The sequence below is a fragment of the Coptis chinensis genome, chromosome 1 (assembly GCF_015680905.1).
Source record: "Coptis chinensis isolate HL-2020 chromosome 1, ASM1568090v1, whole genome shotgun sequence".
Classification (NCBI taxonomy): domain Eukaryota; kingdom Viridiplantae; phylum Streptophyta; class Magnoliopsida; order Ranunculales; family Ranunculaceae; genus Coptis; species Coptis chinensis.
In genome coordinates, this window is record NC_141456.1 from 65858456 (window position 1) to 65875472 (window position 17017).

The 17017-nt window shown below is 35.3% G+C and overlaps 2 protein-coding genes across 28 annotated transcripts in view; one reads left to right on the forward strand and one right to left on the reverse strand.

Moving 5' to 3' along the window:
* On the forward strand, positions 1-10553 carry LOC147524988 (uncharacterized). Of its 27 annotated transcripts, none has more exons than XM_086604946.1 (15): positions 1-260; positions 1429-1500; positions 3674-3798; positions 5462-5543; positions 5636-5715; positions 6186-6257; positions 6380-6481; positions 6601-6675; positions 7184-7437; positions 7730-7803; positions 8213-8449; positions 8540-8713; positions 9019-9107; positions 9334-9392; positions 10385-10553. In XM_086604946.1, exons 6-9 carry the CDS (start codon positions 6220-6222, stop codon positions 7278-7280), a joined length of 312 nt encoding a protein of 103 aa, XP_086461072.1. In that variant the 5' UTR covers positions 1-260; positions 1429-1500; positions 3674-3798; positions 5462-5543; positions 5636-5715; positions 6186-6219; the 3' UTR covers positions 7281-7437; positions 7730-7803; positions 8213-8449; positions 8540-8713; positions 9019-9107; positions 9334-9392; positions 10385-10553. The 27 variants fall into 27 exon arrangements, 10 of the variants coding, with proteins under 10 accessions (XP_086461072.1, XP_086461063.1, XP_086461061.1 ...); XM_086604935.1 differs by having other exon boundaries at positions 26-260; positions 8150-8449; XM_086604951.1 differs by lacking the exon at positions 10385-10553 and adding an exon at positions 1202-1288 and having other exon boundaries at positions 26-260; positions 9334-9628.
* LOC147524989 (uncharacterized) overlaps positions 10426-17017 on the reverse strand; it is a 26090-nt gene continuing 19498 nt past the window's right edge. The window contains exon 16 of the mRNA XM_086577619.1: positions 10426-10793. Within this exon, the coding sequence (XP_086433745.1) occupies positions 10713-10793 (81 nt within the window). The 3' untranslated portion in view covers positions 10426-10712. The remainder of the gene's footprint in view (positions 10794-17017) is intronic.

A 17017-nucleotide genomic window follows, 5' to 3' on the forward strand; every position in this document is an offset into this window, starting at 1 on the left:
TTCCCTTAACCAGTGGTTTATACTTTATACCTTTTTTTATTTTAAGAAAATGTCTTATCTACCATGGCCTTAGATGTTCCACGCCAAAGACCTTCACTCTCTTAGGAAACAGGTTCCACGAACTCACTCAAAACCGTCTCGCACTATTCGCTCTCCAAATTCTACCATTTTTTTTTATCCCTAACATTGACAAACCCTGTGAACTTGTTCAAGTTCTGAGCTTCTCGGGTTCATGTTTTAATTCATCACTTCATCATCTGGTAAGGGTTTCTCATTTCCAAATTCATATTTTTTTTTTATATATATATTTAATTGTGGTATAAAGTCTATCTCTTAAATTTCTAAATTTTACTTCAAAATTCATGCTTATTTGCTATTTGGAGGAAACCTCATGAAGCTTCTTGGGCAGTTAAATTAAATAGGGTTGGATACTTACGATGGGTTTTCTCTCTGTTCTTTACTTTTGCTTTGTAGTGATTATTTTAGTTGTACCAATTAACAGATTTGATTTTGTGTTCTCTAAGTTACTTGCCTTAATTGTTTGATTGAACGAGTGTGTTTGTTGGATTGTGTGGTATCGAAGCAGGTAGCAATGACCCAAGTAGCTACTTCTCTATGTGTTTTAGGTTTATTGTCAATCTATATAAAGCGTTTGATAAAATGTCACATTAATGGTGATTTTATTATGGGTTAATAAATTGTCTCCCCAAGGTCTTTGGTTAATCGTTGCACAACACAAATTTAGAAGCAAGATTTATCAATGGTTTAATTTGTTCTATTTTCACTAAGCCTCTGCAAGAAAACTAGTTTGGGTTTTTTTTTATAGGAATTGTTGAAGCATAATTTACTTCTATTTGTTGATCTGAATTTGAGTATAATTCAGTTAGCATTTTTTCCAAAGTATTTGATGCCACAATTGGTTTGTTGTGAGGAATTTGGTTTGTTGAATGCTTCTTTTTAGCCCTTTCCTTATGGACTTTCTTTTGCAGCCCACTTTTAAGTGTGTAAGGAAAGTTAAAAGGAGTATAAGACTACTGTTGAGAATTGAGAGTGATTGTATTTTTTAGGAAGTGGATACCTATACTTTCTCATTTGTCTTTAATAGTTTATTTATGTGCATTAAATTATTTTAATACTATTTCTGGATTGATGTAATTGATCTATGTAAGTGTGTGTCTTTAGTGTTTTCAATTGTGTGCAGAATTGTTGAGATAGGGCTAAGGAGTTCTTTGATGCAGGCTTTCACAATGTCCATTGATTCTACTCTTTAATTAAATTTAATTTGGTGGTTAGCTTCAATGCTTTTCTCTTATGCTTGTAATCCTTTTGTTGTATTCATTTTAAGTAAGCACTATGTTTGTGGCCATGCTACGACTTAGGAATTAAGTCCTATTTATATCTTCTAAAAAAAACTATGGAATGGTGCAGGACTCTATGAAGGTTTTCGATAAGATAATGTCAAGTTGGTTATAGGAACAATACCTTGATCACTCCCCGGAGGTGAGCTGGTTTGTTCTTTCACTCATTTGATTTTGAGTAGTATCTAGGCATGTGAATATGATGTTTTTATGAACATGAAATATTACAAAGTCTTAGTTATTCTAGGAATGCAAAATTTAGTGTGCATAGCTTAGTATTCTAAACATATTCAGACCATGTATATAGTTTGCATATTGTGGGGGGAAATGAATAAAACTACACCATTACTTTGATGGACTAGACATTTGGTTTTTCTTCATGTGTTATGTGGGCAATTGTTAGGATCATTTTTAAGAGCATTTGCAATTGCCAGACACTTAATAGCCTTGACACAAGCATGTTTTTTTTTTTTTTGGTTAAGTGAAGGTGCTTGCAAAAGTAAGTGCAAGCCATGTTCACTCTGTTTTGTTTTTTGTTCTATGCGTGTGTCTATGTGTTGTTAGATACTTACACCAATCGTGATTGCATTTGCGAGTGCTAGACGACATATATGCAATTGGTATGGCCAAAGTAATTGGATTAGACTACAGTATCGATTTTTTTCGATTTCTTTGGTTATAAAATATGATTCGCATGAGTGTGTGTTACATAAGTGATTTCTTAAATCCCAATCTGGGAGTCCATTTAATTGTACATTGATCTATTAATTCCAGATGGGTGGCTCTTAAGCAAATTTTTTGTGTTGGATAGTAATTCATTAGACAGCTAAGGATATATGTAATTGTTTGGTTTTGATCGTTGTCTCGAGATTTCAGTTGTTAAGCATGTAGTGGTATCTCACTACTACAGAAATGGACATTAACCACGGTTGGTCAAACGACAACTTGCTTGCTTTTTTACTAGCTAAAATAGTTTGATTGCATGCTGTTATAGTCTGCTCAGTCCAGCAGCAATGGACTGATTTCCAGCAGCATTTTGATATAGTTCGATCATATTTTGGTTTCAGCGACTTACATAAAAAACATAGTATTTTATGTCTGTTAGTCCTCTCATACTAGGGTTGGCTCTCGCACAAGCGACCAACCAATTCCAACAAAGCAAGGCTTGCTTGCAGGATCAAGTGGGCAGAGCAGAACTTGACAGATCTCATAGCTACAAAGCTAGCGGGCAGCTTTCTAAAATGGCTACCGCATCTGCGCTTTGCTATGATTTGGGGCAGTCTGTTTTCTAATGAATCCTCTTTTGTTGCATTTGGCTATCAGAATCAGAAGTTATGCTGGTTCGAATATGGCCTGGTCAAAGTTGAAATTTTATTCTTATACATGTCTTATTTAGATAGCTAGGCTCTATTAATGGAGCAAGTCATAGGGAAAGATGAATCATACGTTATAGAAACACTATTAGAAACAAATTGTTTGTTTGTAGTGTAAATATATTATTTAGAACTTTCCATTGGTTAATTGTGTTAGTTTTCGTTGGTTAAATATAGATGTTATACTTGTCGCAACAAGGGGTTAGCAATTCTGCGAATTGACGGTGTGAGATATTATGTCATTCCCCTTGGGGAGTCTTTGACTGTATCAAGTTCACCTAGACATGGAGCAAAATGTTTTTGTTTACAGTTTGCATCTTTTCCTAGTTTTTGGTATTACTATGTTAAAGAAATTAGCTACTCTTACGTTGCACAAACACTATCTACCTTGCGCTATTTGTTATGCACTTAAATTGTTTCAAAAGTTTTCACTGTTTCATTTCCTTTGTATATCATTATTTTAAACATTCCCATCCTTTGTGACATACAACTGTTATACTCATCCCAACAAGAGAGTTGGCACTTCAAACATCTCAAGTAGTAAGTAGCTTGGAAAACATATGAAGATTCAAGTCATGGTTACCATAGGAGGAACCAGTTTAAAAGACAACGTCATGCGTTTATAACAACCTAGCAGAATACTTGATCTCACAAAGAAAGGTGTTTGTGTCTTGAAGGATTGCTCGATGTTTGTTATGGATGAGGTATATTATTTGCAAGTAGAGTTTTTTTTTTTTTTTTTTGTTGTGTCTTATGCCGCCGTAAACGTGGCTTGTAAAACTTGCTTATTTAATGTATTCAGTGCTTATTAGTCATGGAAACTTGTTTAGATAATATTTTTGAAATTAAGGTATAAGTTGTCATATCATACACTTAGCATTATATTTTTTTTATGGTAATCTTCATTCTTAAGTTATTACCTCTTGATCATTGATCGTGCAGATGACAAACTTAACACCCAAAGATACCTACACCCAAGATGAACTTGATGTTGTTTGACTTCAAATTTTGAAGTTCATCCACTGAATCGAATGTTCGAGCTGGCGAGGTTTTGACCCCTTCAAAAGGTTTGGGGATTGATCTCAACATTCGCATATTGGTGTTGTCAAACTCTTTTGATGTATATGTAGAACCAAGTATATTACACTTTTGATATTTTGGAAGGAACACGTTGGTCATTATTTTTATGCTTTAGATGGAACAAGTAGATTGAATTGTTCTTTCTTTATTGACGGAAAAAAGTTATTAAATTCTTTTAGCATTGCCGCGTGTTGGATGGTCTAAATTCGTTTATTTAGTTTGTTGCATGATGTATTGTTTAAGCAATGTGTTTTTATCATTCAGTGTGGATATGGTGAAAATGGCAGGTGTGAATAATTTTGCAGGTTGATAGGATGAAATCAAATAATCAGGGTTTTTTTTTTTTTTTTTTTTTTTTTTGCAGGTTGATAGGATGAAATCAAATAATCAGGGTTTTTTTTTTTGAAAAAAAAAAAGAGTATAAACCACGGTTTTGTAAGCACAGTGGTTTAAAGAGATTGTATAACCCACGATTTGCATCAAACAGTGGTAATTATTATCAACATTTCGTTTTTGATATCATAATACCACCGTTTTTCCAAAACCGTGGTATATAAGAGATAACTTAATACCACGGTTCCATTAGAAGTATATGTCACGTTGGCTGTTACCACGGTTTTAAAACAGTGGTTAAAGGGCTTTTACCACTGTATATAACAGTGGTTAATGAGCTTTTCCATAATAGTGAAAGTTCCAGAAGTTGTGAGGCCATTCACTTTGGATATTAAAGAATCAATGGGAGATGGAACTGGTGGTTTTATAGCCTTGGCTTTAGCATTGGGTTATCGTAAAGAGAATTGGATAAAAGTACAAGCAGATCTGTTGGCAGAGTTGAGTTGCTTTAAGCAAGAGTATGTAAAGATGTTCAGTGTTCATGGGTTTAAAAATTGTGTGGAGAACCTTTCAAAATCTGGTATGGATGAATTTATGAAGATGCCTGAAGCTGGTTATCTTGCAGCTTCGAAGTATCATACTGTCGTTGTCTTTTTTTCAAAGGCAAAGTCCGTCACATTTCTCCCATTGAGATCAGCTATCCCTAAAAATGGCCCTAATGTTATAAGTATTGGGCTTGTCAAGAACAAAATGTTAAAGCTCAAGCTCAAAACAAACTATCCGATGCCAGAAATTGCGAAGCTCTAGTTTGACTATCATTATCCTACTAACGGTGATTGGGAAACGTATTTTCAACCATGCTTTGATGCATACAAGAAGGTTGTTGGTACAATTCCTGAATCCCGAGGGAAAAAGCGTGGTAGTGGTGGAGTTTGATGGACTGGATAGGAGCAGTTTTACTTCCTTGTTTTGGTTTCTTAAGACTTATTTCGTTGGTGTAGAGAAGTTTCTAGTTTATGTTGTCTTTATTTCAGTTAGGGGTTTGGACATATAGTCCTCTTTAGTGGTCTTTCATTAGTGTCAATAAGTACAATATTATAATTTTTGAATTTGAGTTATTTTGTTTGTTTATAGTCTTTCCTTGGTGTTGATGTATTAGAACCCTGTTTTCCTTGTTACTATATTTTCTACAGGTTGTTGCCTGCTATCATTCCTCCTGTTTCTATAGGTCCATTGTAATAGAGCCACCATTACTCGCTAGCACTGCAGCATAGGAGTCTACCTCCAGTCAAATCCTAATCCAATTGCATTCCACAGCTTTCTCAACGCATGTATAAGGCTAAGACCTGACTGGCCGGAGGCATACTATAGGAAAGGAGTTGCATGGGCTACACTAAAAGTGAGTGAATTTTCTTAATCTTTCCATCATCCTTGAAAATATGTGCTCATATCTCAACTGGGGATTTGCTAATCTATACTGCGGAAGTGCAGAAATTCAACTTGGCACCAAATGCATTCTCTGAGGGTTTGAGCGGGATCCTGAAGACAAAAGAACTCCAAATTGCTTTGAGGTTTAAGTTATATCTGTACTAACACTTACACCCTCATTCTTGATATTGCTAGCAGGGATTTGACCTAGGAGTGCCCTGTACTTCACTGGACCTTTAGAAAAACGTGAGATGTACCATTTGTGTAAAAAAAAAAAAAAAAATCTATGCAATACTTATATTTATTAAATTAATAATAATATCCTTAAAATTTATTGATTAAGCTAAAGGACTTCAGCAACTAAGCAGCTATGCTAGTAGTTGTTGGACAGTTCCACTGCAGGTTTCCAGGTTAAATAAACTCTAATGTTATAATTTCCTTGAGAAATATTTTGTTTGTTAATATGTTATTTTGACAAACCTACAGTATCGATTAGCAGACAACACAGTACAACTAACACCTACAACTAACACAGTACAAATTTCTTCTTTCCAAGTTTTGAGGGTAAGTACCTTAGTGTGGATTTAATTTTTAAAGGAATAATGGTCTTCAGGCAGCTGCTGTAACCCTTTCAGAATTAGGAGAATATGACCAAGCTGCTTCTCTACTTGAGAAATTGTCCAAGGTTTGCTCCGCTCTTGTTCTCAATTATCAGTGAGTAGAACCAAAGTAGAATTTGCTATATATATCCAGTTGTTTGGACAGTTCTGGAGGTTACTTTCCAAAAAATTTACTTTTGTATTTTAGGAAAAGCCAAGTGATCCTGATGTTTATCGTTTACTTGGCGAAGTTAAATATGAGCTCAAGGATTATGAAGGGAGTGCTGCTGCCTATAGGAGTTCTGCATCTGTCAGTGGTTTATGAAATTTGAGATTAAGTTTACAAATCTTGCTTTCGCTTAAATCAAAAGTATTGGCTTACTTCTGAATTCTGACCAGATCCCACAAATGTATTCTCACTTGTGCTAGGTGTGCGAATCTATTAACTTTGAAGTACTGCGTGGTCTCACAAATGTGCTTTTTGCAGCTAACAAACCAGATAAGGTTTGTTACTAGATTGCTACGTTTTTTTGTTTTGTTTTTTTTTCCCTAGTTTTTGCAGTGGCATATCCACTTCTTTGCTTCCGCCTCCTCATGTATGAAATAAGCTAGTGTCTTAAAACAAATATGAAATAAGCTAGAACATCTCTTGGAAGCTGACTCCATTGATCTTGGTTCTCACCTTCTTCATTGACTAATACTAAAATGTAGATGGTTCTTGTTTTCTAAACCAATCAGTACGTTAGGAAGAACGTTAACATAACTCGATCTAGGTCTTACACACAGAACATTTTCTTTCAATCTACTTTATTGTATGTGACCCTTTTGCATACATCACTTGGAATCCTTACTAACTAATTATATAAGTCTAGGATCACAGTATGGATTCTGTTCCTTCTTTCCAATCTGTACATATTATGCCCATCCAGGCAGTACTTATGTCAGAAAACACAGATTACGGACCTCGTCATTCATGTTGAATTTTTTAACCTTCTGGTTAACCTTGATTCAGGGAACCAGAAATACGATTTCCTGGATGTGCGGCAGAAGTTCAGAGAAGGGACTTCTGTAAAAGAAGATTTAAAAGTTGGTGGAAGTATACCAGATGACAGCCAGGCCGATTCCAAAGGTGGGGTCAAAGTGGACGAAAGTGTACCAGATAACAATCAGCCGTCCTCAAAAGAGGAAGTCAAAGTGGTAGAAAGTGTGCCAGAGGACAGCAGCCACAAGGATAGCAAAGAAGAGGCAGAACATAAGGATAATGAGGTAGAGCGTCAGCCTAAATCTCCAATTTACAGTTTTACATAGTGGTCATGTTGAATGGACAATGTCCTACTCTATACATACTTTCTTCTTGAATTTTACAATATATCCGAGATGATTTAGTTGCAAGTTGTGACCCACTGTTGGCTGTTTACTTCCTGTTTCTAATTCTTCATTCTGTACTAGAGAAATTGAGAAAGTATGTTGTTGACCTTATTTTGTGTTGTTGTTTATAGTTTTTCTTTAGTGTTGATGCATTAGAACCCTGTTTTCCTTGTTACTATATTTTCTACAGGTTGTTGCCTGCTATCAGAACATGAGTCAGGTATCATGGACGAGTTCCAAAGTGACAACTCCTTCACAGTGGAGGTACTAAATTTATGGCTTCAGTTACATACATTATTTTCTTTAAAATAGAAACAAACTTTAGAGTATTGCGGATTTGGTGTGGATTTCAGTTTTTTGAATTTTTAGTGAACTGCAAGAACTTACAAATCTTGGTCAGAATGCATAAGATAAACAAGCCCTCTAGAGATGAACACATTAGCAGCTACTGGTTTAAAGGTTCTGTTCCTTTGAGTTGGGCCATTATTACCACTTAAAGAATGTGTTTGAGATTTTAACTGTGCATTTGCTATGTATTTTTGTACAGTAGGATTAGAATTCACAGATTTTATTTCTCGGAACATTTTATCTTTTGTATTGTCGCGAGTAGTATACTTACAGGCATTAAGTCTCTGAGTTAAGATTACCAAAAGAAAAAAGTGTCTGAGCTTAGGAGTAAGAGGAATGTTCACCTTCATGCCCAAAAATTGAGGGAGATGAGGATGAAGACAAAAGCGGCCTCGTTGATGCTCATAGTAAATCAAAGCGTGGTCGAAAGCGTTGCAGAGGAGAAACTATTGTAGGGCCGACTGTAAATAAAGATGTGTCTCATGAGGATGTTGGATTGAAAGTAGCCACGTTAGCTCCAAAAGAGATGCCGATGATAAAAAAAAATAGCCCTGTTCTGCAGGTAGCTTCTCATCCTCGGAAGAGTTAATTAAGATTCTTTAGTTAAACAATATATATCAGTAATTTAATTTTTGTTTTTTTTTGGATGCAGATCAAACTCGCTGCTAAACCAATACATTATGAAGATAAATATGATGCGGACAACATGAATGAATCAGGGGAGCCAGAATAAGAGGGCATGGAGCTAAAACCATTTGCAACAACTGAAGATATAGAGAGAGGAAAGTTGCCTCCCGAAGAAATCTTATCACTACCAATGTTTAAGGTATCGAAAACTGAAAGAATATGATTTGAACGTGCTAAAAATTAATCAGTGTATAATCGAAGAAAATAACGGAGTTCTGTGTAACTCCAATTTTGGGATGGCGGTGGGCACCCTTAAAAATATCTATGCCTGCATATCAGTCATAGTAGAGACCCATGTCAATTTCATGCTAAGGCATCATTAGTATAATCCTTAAAGATTAAGGAGAAATTCAGAACATTTCAAAATGCAGTGGAGTCTAGATCTAAGTACCATTTGCATGAAAAATATTTACTGAGTTAGCATTCTTCCTTGCATTTATGCAGAACTATTCAGCTGGGAGTTCTGCTACAGTTTTATACATCAAGAATTTAGCTTAAAGACGTGATTACTGATGACTTCTACTTCATATTTGGTATGCTGTTACAACTTTAAAGCAAGTTCAATTTGTCTCACTTGTGGATCTGATGTTGTAACCTTTTGTCATACAAATTTCGGTAGTTTATCATGTACATGATTTATGATCATAGTTAGAGGGATAGAACTAATGGAAATAGTGCTCGCGTTTTCTATGCTTTTTGCTTCAGGGGAAGGGTGAGGGTGTGTTTCTGCTTCGTTTTCTGACACATCATATGCCGCAGGTTCACTCTTTGGAACTCTTGAGGCAGCTAAATCGGGTCTGAGTATTAAGTTGATGCAGGTGAGATCACTATATGATGCATTCTGATTTCTTTTGAATGTTATCCGCTTTATGATCCAAAATCTTTCTTTGCTAGTTTCAATAGAATTTCATTATTGTACTTCTGTTCTCAAGTGAGAAAATCATGTTCTCCATTGAATGGTTTTCAATTTGTATGGTTAAAACTTTCAATTTCTTGTAATCTATTTGAAGAAACTTATTGCATATCTACTAGAAAAGACTGTATTTTCGTTTGATCTTTGGTTCTCATGGTTGTTGGGTTACATGTAGTTGCTGAGGGAAGAAATACATATCCTTGTAGACTAATGTGATGTGTGCTGTTATATCAGAACTATCTGTATGGTGAAGCGGCTTCATAAATACTTTTATTAGCCAAATATAAGTTCTGTATTTAACGTGTTGAGCAGTGACTTCGACTTTTGAATGGCTGCGTTCATATCACAAGACTTCAGCTTGATGGTTTAAACAAAATTTACCATATAACAGTTGTTTCATTACAGAACTGAGTTTCCATGTTAGATTTGCAAGTATAATTTGAGAAATGAGGTTAAACATTATAAAAGAAGAATTAGTGGAGAAACAACACTATACATACAAACTGGTAATCTATTGGCATAAAAGATCTCCAGGTGACCACCAGGGGGGTTGGGGAAACTGGAAGATACCTTAAACACAGAAAATTTCAAGAATGACGGACCTTCAACTCGTTTGGTTCATAGATGGCCTTGCAACCGACTCCAAATTTGAGGTGAATTGAACACCAGCACAAAAAAGCAGACAGCATCTGAAAAAATGACATCATACAGGTAACGTAAAGCCACAAAGTCAGCTCTTAGTGCATTACTGGCTAGCATCAAAGACACCCTTTCTGTACTGATATATATGTATATATATTTTCATTTTTGAGTTCCTCATAAAAAGAGGTGTGGGGGTGGGGTGGAAGCTATCTATACAAAGAGATCACTAATCCCTGTTCATTTATTATTTTGCAGCATGGGCATTGAAGAGATTGATGGAATGGGGGGGAGATTGGTTAAATATAAACAATAATTCCACAATCTCATTAAAAAATATATATGAGATTAATGTATGTATATCGTACAACACTTAGTTCCCTTTCACCTACAAGGCTACAATACAACCGCAAAGTTTTCTTTGCAACTAGCAAAACCAAATTCATCGTAAGAACTTGGACTTCCTAAACTCCTTCACAGTGAACAAGAGGAATGAAGGAAAACTTGGGGAAACAAACTTCTCTGTGTCCCCTAACTGGGGATCAATAATTCATAAATAACTTGTCTAAATTATAGAGCTTGCGCTCTAGGTACTTCGCCCATAACTTATCCAGTAACCTTTACATGGTGACGCTAATCCTTTTGATAGAAGGATAGAACAAGATCCGTACACTACACCATAATAGGATATTTGCAACACGCATCTTTTTTGATTTGCAACGGTTATTTACCGTTAGTAAATTTTCAACGCTAAATAAGCGTTGGCAATATTGTAAAGCGTTACTTTATTTGGTTGAATTTCCGGAATTAATTGCTAACGCTTAAAAAGCGTTGGAGAAGTGTTACAAATTAAAATTTTTGAAATTTTGAAAGAGCGAAACTAAAAAAAACGAAATATCATTGTGTTAAAAGCGAAAATTTCTTTCTCTCCTCGCTCTCTCTCTCTCGCCGCATCCCTAAAATTATCATCCCCTCAAAACTAATTCATCACCGCGACTCAAAACTAATTTTCGATTTTTCTTTTCCTTTTCTTCATAAAGTCCACAATGAGAAAACACATCCAAATTCGAGGTCGTGATATTCTTCCGTCACTTACCATGTCTCAATCTTTTTATCATTCCATTTATTAAATTTATTCATTTATTAAAATTTTACCAAACTATGAAAAAAAGGAAGAAAGAGATGGCCATGTTTTGTTTTACATATTTAATAATGGGATCGATTGGTATATTATCTTTGAAAATTTTAGGCGGATTTAAGAACCGGTTGATCCTAAGGAGTATCTCGAAGAACATTTTGGTCACCCGACCCGTGTGAAAATTTTTGCGTGAAATATAACTAATTATTGATGGGTATTAGTTTTATTAGTGGAAAGTTGTGTTTTTAAGTAGAGGAACTATTTTTATATTGAATTGATCTATTTTTCTCTGTTGGGTGTCTTTGGTTTGTTCTTTGTTGATGCCACTAGAATTAGTTCCGCCGTATTTGGGTTTGGTGTTCTCACGGTCTTAAAATGTACGACTTCTTGCTTACATTTTGTAGATGTAATTGGCTAATTACTCGACATAGTGTTCCATCGTTTAAAAGAAGGTTTGAATACAGTGGTAGGATATGACAATTAGTTTAAAGGTCTCATCTTTGTTAGTATATGAGATGGTTTCATTCATAGTCCTTTTTTTCCTTTGTTTTCATCCGGAGGATGGCATGTTTGAAAGTCAAGAATTTGTTTGTTTAGTGATTTTTATTTTGATAGGTTATCTAAACCTATAAATGTCATTTCGATCACAATAACTTATATTTCTTACCCGACATCTATAATATTGTTCCTTTTTTCATATATTGGAAGCCTTTTATATAGGTGACACGTTGCTTTGGTTGATTGTCATAGAGTTGTTTCTTTTACCATAATGGCTACAGTCTTTACAGAGAGGACATAGATCTTGACCTAGTTGTAGGCAAACGCGTACCATTAAAATTTCCAACGACACGCATGAAACACGGGGTTTAGAGATAGTGTCATAGAACTCGAGTTGTCACCCTAAAGCATTGGTGGATCGACGGATACACTTTTAACAAGGTCCTTAGCCATGTCATTTCTGCGGCAGTAGTAGGCTACAGGATCTCTGCTTCTATAGAGGATCTTGATACTTCTTTGAACCAAAAAGAATCAAGAACCACTCCATAAGGACACCCCCTTGATCGACACCAGTAGTATGGACAATCACATAAAAGATAGCCCCACATTGATAAAGAAAGAAGATGAAGAGCAATATAGCAATCTAGATACATAAACATTTCATCTCTTATCCAAAAGTGTACACAAGAATGTCTACTCTCGAGGCTCTCAAAGTTTTGTAAAAAGTGTTAGGAAAGAAGAGCGGTAATATCGCGTTATGATTCATAACACAAAAGTTACATAACATCCTTATATATGGGAAATGCTTTGTCTTTGATATGACTTTCGGGGATGATAAAATCTAACGTCTGAATTTCGATGGAACTCTTGGAGATATCACTAGTAAAAGATTATACACTATAGATGTTAAAAGATTTTATCTGTGTCTTTTAACATTTAATAGAATTATTCTTCAATTGTTTGATGAGGTGAAACTTCCTTTTATGTTAGGTTTAAAGCCTATAAGTTGGTTAAGTGAATCCTTTATGATGACAGTACTTTGATTACCTTTTCTACATTGATTTTGAAGCATCTATGGCAGAGCCACGTGCACAAAATGCTCGGGACATCTGTAGGTATGTGCTTAACCATTTTACTAGTGTTATTAGCATGTGTTCGCCATTTGTTATTAGCATGACTAGTGACTCCTTAAACTTAAATATATAAATAATGGTCATTATAATTCAATCACCTATCGATGAACATATTAAGCTGTAAGATCATAAAGTTGGTTTGGGATTTGTCACTAACTATGAGCAACCATTCACTTAACATGATGCTATTTGCTTTATCTGGGCTTGGCATCACCTGCTCAAGCGTATTACTCATTCATTCATGTAAAATAGAGAGCTGAAAATATTTATGAATATGCTCAGATAGTCAGGTAATAGCGTAATATGTAACTAGTACAATAAGAATGTGTAACAAACTGACAAAACTCGGCCGTATGTTTTGTGGAATTGCTCCCTCATACAGTGTCCTGGCCCAATCTGGTTGGAAAGAAACAACAACTAGAAAGTAAAAGCACTCCTCATATCTTGACCAAATTATCGCAAGCATGAAAAACCTTTGGGGTGCTTTTGCTAGATTCTAGAAGTGTGTAGCGCTTCAGGTTTGATAACTTCACATATAGTTGGTTGAGCATAGTATTAGAGTTTTTCTTGTATTATTACGTAAGGTTTCTAAGTCTTGTACACTCTTCAACTCTTAATAAACTTTTTGGTACCTGGAAATATGGGGAAAATACATATTCGCACTACTACTAGGACTACAATCATATAATGTATAAATCTTATTTATTAGGTCATTAACTTATTCTTGACTAAAGAAACCAAACTACGTTTACATGATAATATCAGATATTAGTGTTGAGTAAATGCTAACTGGTGATCCATACCACAATCGTCAATGATAATTAGTAAGTAGCAAATGTTATATTTGGCTATATATCTACCTTAATTATATGTTAGTGTCTAAGCCGAGACATTAAATAGGCGCATACTTATCAGTAACCAACTATTTTTCCTATATAAACAATGTGAGAGAAGGCCAAAACTAATTAAGCCATACACTCTTTTCTCCTCAAACTTTTCTCTTCATTAGCTGTAATCACAATTTACAATTATCTATCTTATGATATGATCGAAAAGCATGTTGTGAATTTGTGATCATGAAAGTTAATCCCCAACGTTTGAAATCGAACTCTTTCACGAAAAGTTCGGATTTTTTGCAAGTAAATTTGTGAATTTGTGAATTCTTTTGCAACGCGTTTGACACAATCCATTTCTTGCAATTTGAGGTAATAATTTTTCAGTTTCTTTCTAGTTTGTTACATCTTTGGAGAAAAAGTATTAATAAGATTTGTATGGATTGAAAAACTATTATAATGTGAGGTTCTCATACTTACCGTTTGGTTCACGGAGACCGATTTGCTATACTCCTAGAGCTCTTTTGCACTTAAGCAGTTTTTGTTTAGTCTATATCAAAAAAGCTACATCTGTCTAGGATATATCTTATTCAATTCATTTGAGAAGTAAGATTTTCACATAAATCTGAGTTGTTGGTTTCCTACATGTTGACTTAATATGCATTGTTACACATTGCAATGCAGATTTGATAAGGAGCTTAACAGAGATGTTGCTATTAAAGTTATTGATTTAGAAGAAGCGTGAGTTTAAAGCTTTTGAAATTTCTCTCTCTTTCCTTTATCCTTTCTAGCTTCTCTTGTTTCTTATTGAAGTCTCTCTATTAGCAAGAACTACTTGATTCATACATATATGCAAGCTTAGTTTTTTAGTATGTAGTTGTGGTTTTGATATGATAATTTCTCTCGTGGTGCTTTCGAATATGTAGATTAGGTTTGATTTGTTGGCATTTATTCTAGTATGTTATTTAGAATACTAGCAGGAAATCTGTATATGCCTTTGACTTGCTAGGCTTCTCTCCCGATGACTTGTCTCTCTTAGCGGTTTCGCTCACTTTTCTAGAATCGCCAAGAAGAAAGGATTTGATCAGTCAATGTTGGCATTATATTGCTTTATTTGAATTACAATGTGGTCGCTCACTTAAATGAATATTATAATCGATATTTCACTCTATATAAGACCCGAGCAAGTATCACACTTGAACCACAATGATAAGGCTTTTTGCGCACACAATTGAGGGCTGGCGTTGTTTCGACCGTTCACTGCAAATTACAGCTCTTGGAAAAATAGGTGAATTAATTCTCCTTGAGAAAACTGCGGGGTGGGAAACCAAGGCCCAAACCAACACCCGACCCGTTTCATATAACCTTGGGCCGATATTGAGAACATCACATGAAAGAGATTTGGAGTGAGGGGTCTTCTTTGCGTGTGGAACAAGAAATGAAGTACACATGTAAACAACTATTACGTGGAAAACAATGAGAAATTAGTAGTGCAATTTCTCTTCATCGGAAAAAATAATAATAACAACAAAAGATTGCAATTTCATATTGAAAGTTTAGTAAAAAAGAGAATTCCATTTGACTTCATAATTTAATCTCAGTATTCGTTATTTTCTTTTCCATGTAACTACTTTGAAAGTTTGTCAAAGAAAATTCAATTGACTTTGGAATGTATTATTATTATTCCTTTTTGATGAAGTGGTTTCTCCATAGATTACAAAAATTCTTTAAAGGACTTTTTGTTCCCTAGGCCAAAGAACCGAAGTTGTTAAACACACGTAGAGGAATGCAGTATTTTCCTTTGAGTCCGGCTACACAAGAACGGTTATTGGGATCAAATTCAAAGAACCATTACTAGTTGTCGTTGGATTGTTTCGTTCGGATCTCGCACACACAGATCTTGGTGCACACACGAATCTCGGATCTAAATCAACGGTGACTTGTAACGGTTCTTTGGGATACGTAAATATTGTGTATGATCGAGGAGGTGTCAATTGTTTGTCTCAATCAATCTCAATGCAAATTTTTTTGTGGACTAGCTAAGATAGAAACTATTTTAGACAAAATTAGAAAAGGTTGAGGTGTTGGTTTATCGAGTCCACGTAATAACATTATGCAAAGACCTCACGCAATTGTGTAGTAACAAAGCAAATCCACGTAATAACAACTCTATATAAGAACCGAGCAAGTATCACAATTTGACGTCAACTGAGTATTGATAGATGATGTTGTTTGAAGTTTTCTTATGTTCAGTGGTGAAACAATGATGAAGTATATGTGGTTGCTTAGATAAAGATATGTCGATCGAGGGTTGGACGGCGGTGCCTGCCTAAGGTGGTAGTATAGCCCAATGTTACGCAGATTAAATCAATTTTTTCTTTGTTAATATTCTTTGTTAATTCTATTTATAGCTATTCCTTTAATATCATAGACTTAGCTAGAATTCGAGAATACTAGTCTTTGCTTGTTACCTAGGCGGTACCGCTTTGACCGACTTAGAGCTTACTTTTGATGTAGTTGAAGTCGAGTTTAGGATTCAACGACTTACACAAAAGCCTTAGTACTGCGGTCTATATTCAAGGTTTGATTGTGTATTATGTTGTATCAAATCGATAGATTACACAATGTGCTTGTTCAACCCCCACATGTCTAATTTTTGCGAGAATGTCTCACCCAATTCGAGGAAAGAGTGGATGAATGAATTGGATGAGACTTGGAGATGTGTACAAACAAGGGGTGGCTGATTTCATTCAATTTGCGACTGTGAACAACCGCGGCTCGACCACGTGTCCTTGTCCTTGTAGAGAATGTCGAAATGGAAAAAGCTTTGTGTTTGATACAATCTCTAGACATTTGATTAGGTACGGGATGGATAAGAATTATCGTGTATGGGTTTTACATGGTGAGAACCCATGTAATCGATCCGGTGGTGGAGCCAATTGATTGAAGAAGAAAACACCGATTTGAAGGGCTTGGGATGGGGAATTTTGTTGATGCTTCTTATGGAGTGCATGAAGTAGTTGCATGTGATTTGAATGAGGATGAAGAAAATCATATGGGGGATTTTGAACCACCACCTGTTCTTGAACCTGATTTGGGGAAGAGGTACAACGAATACAAGAAAATGGCGTAACAAAAGCTATACCCTTCATGTGAGGCTCCCCGTTACAACACTTTCGCAAATGTTGACCTTCATAACTTGAAGAAGAAATATGGTTGGTCGAGAACTAGTGTGTCCGCACTTTTGTCCCTTTTGAGGATATGGTTCCCGAGGAAGGAATCACTTTGC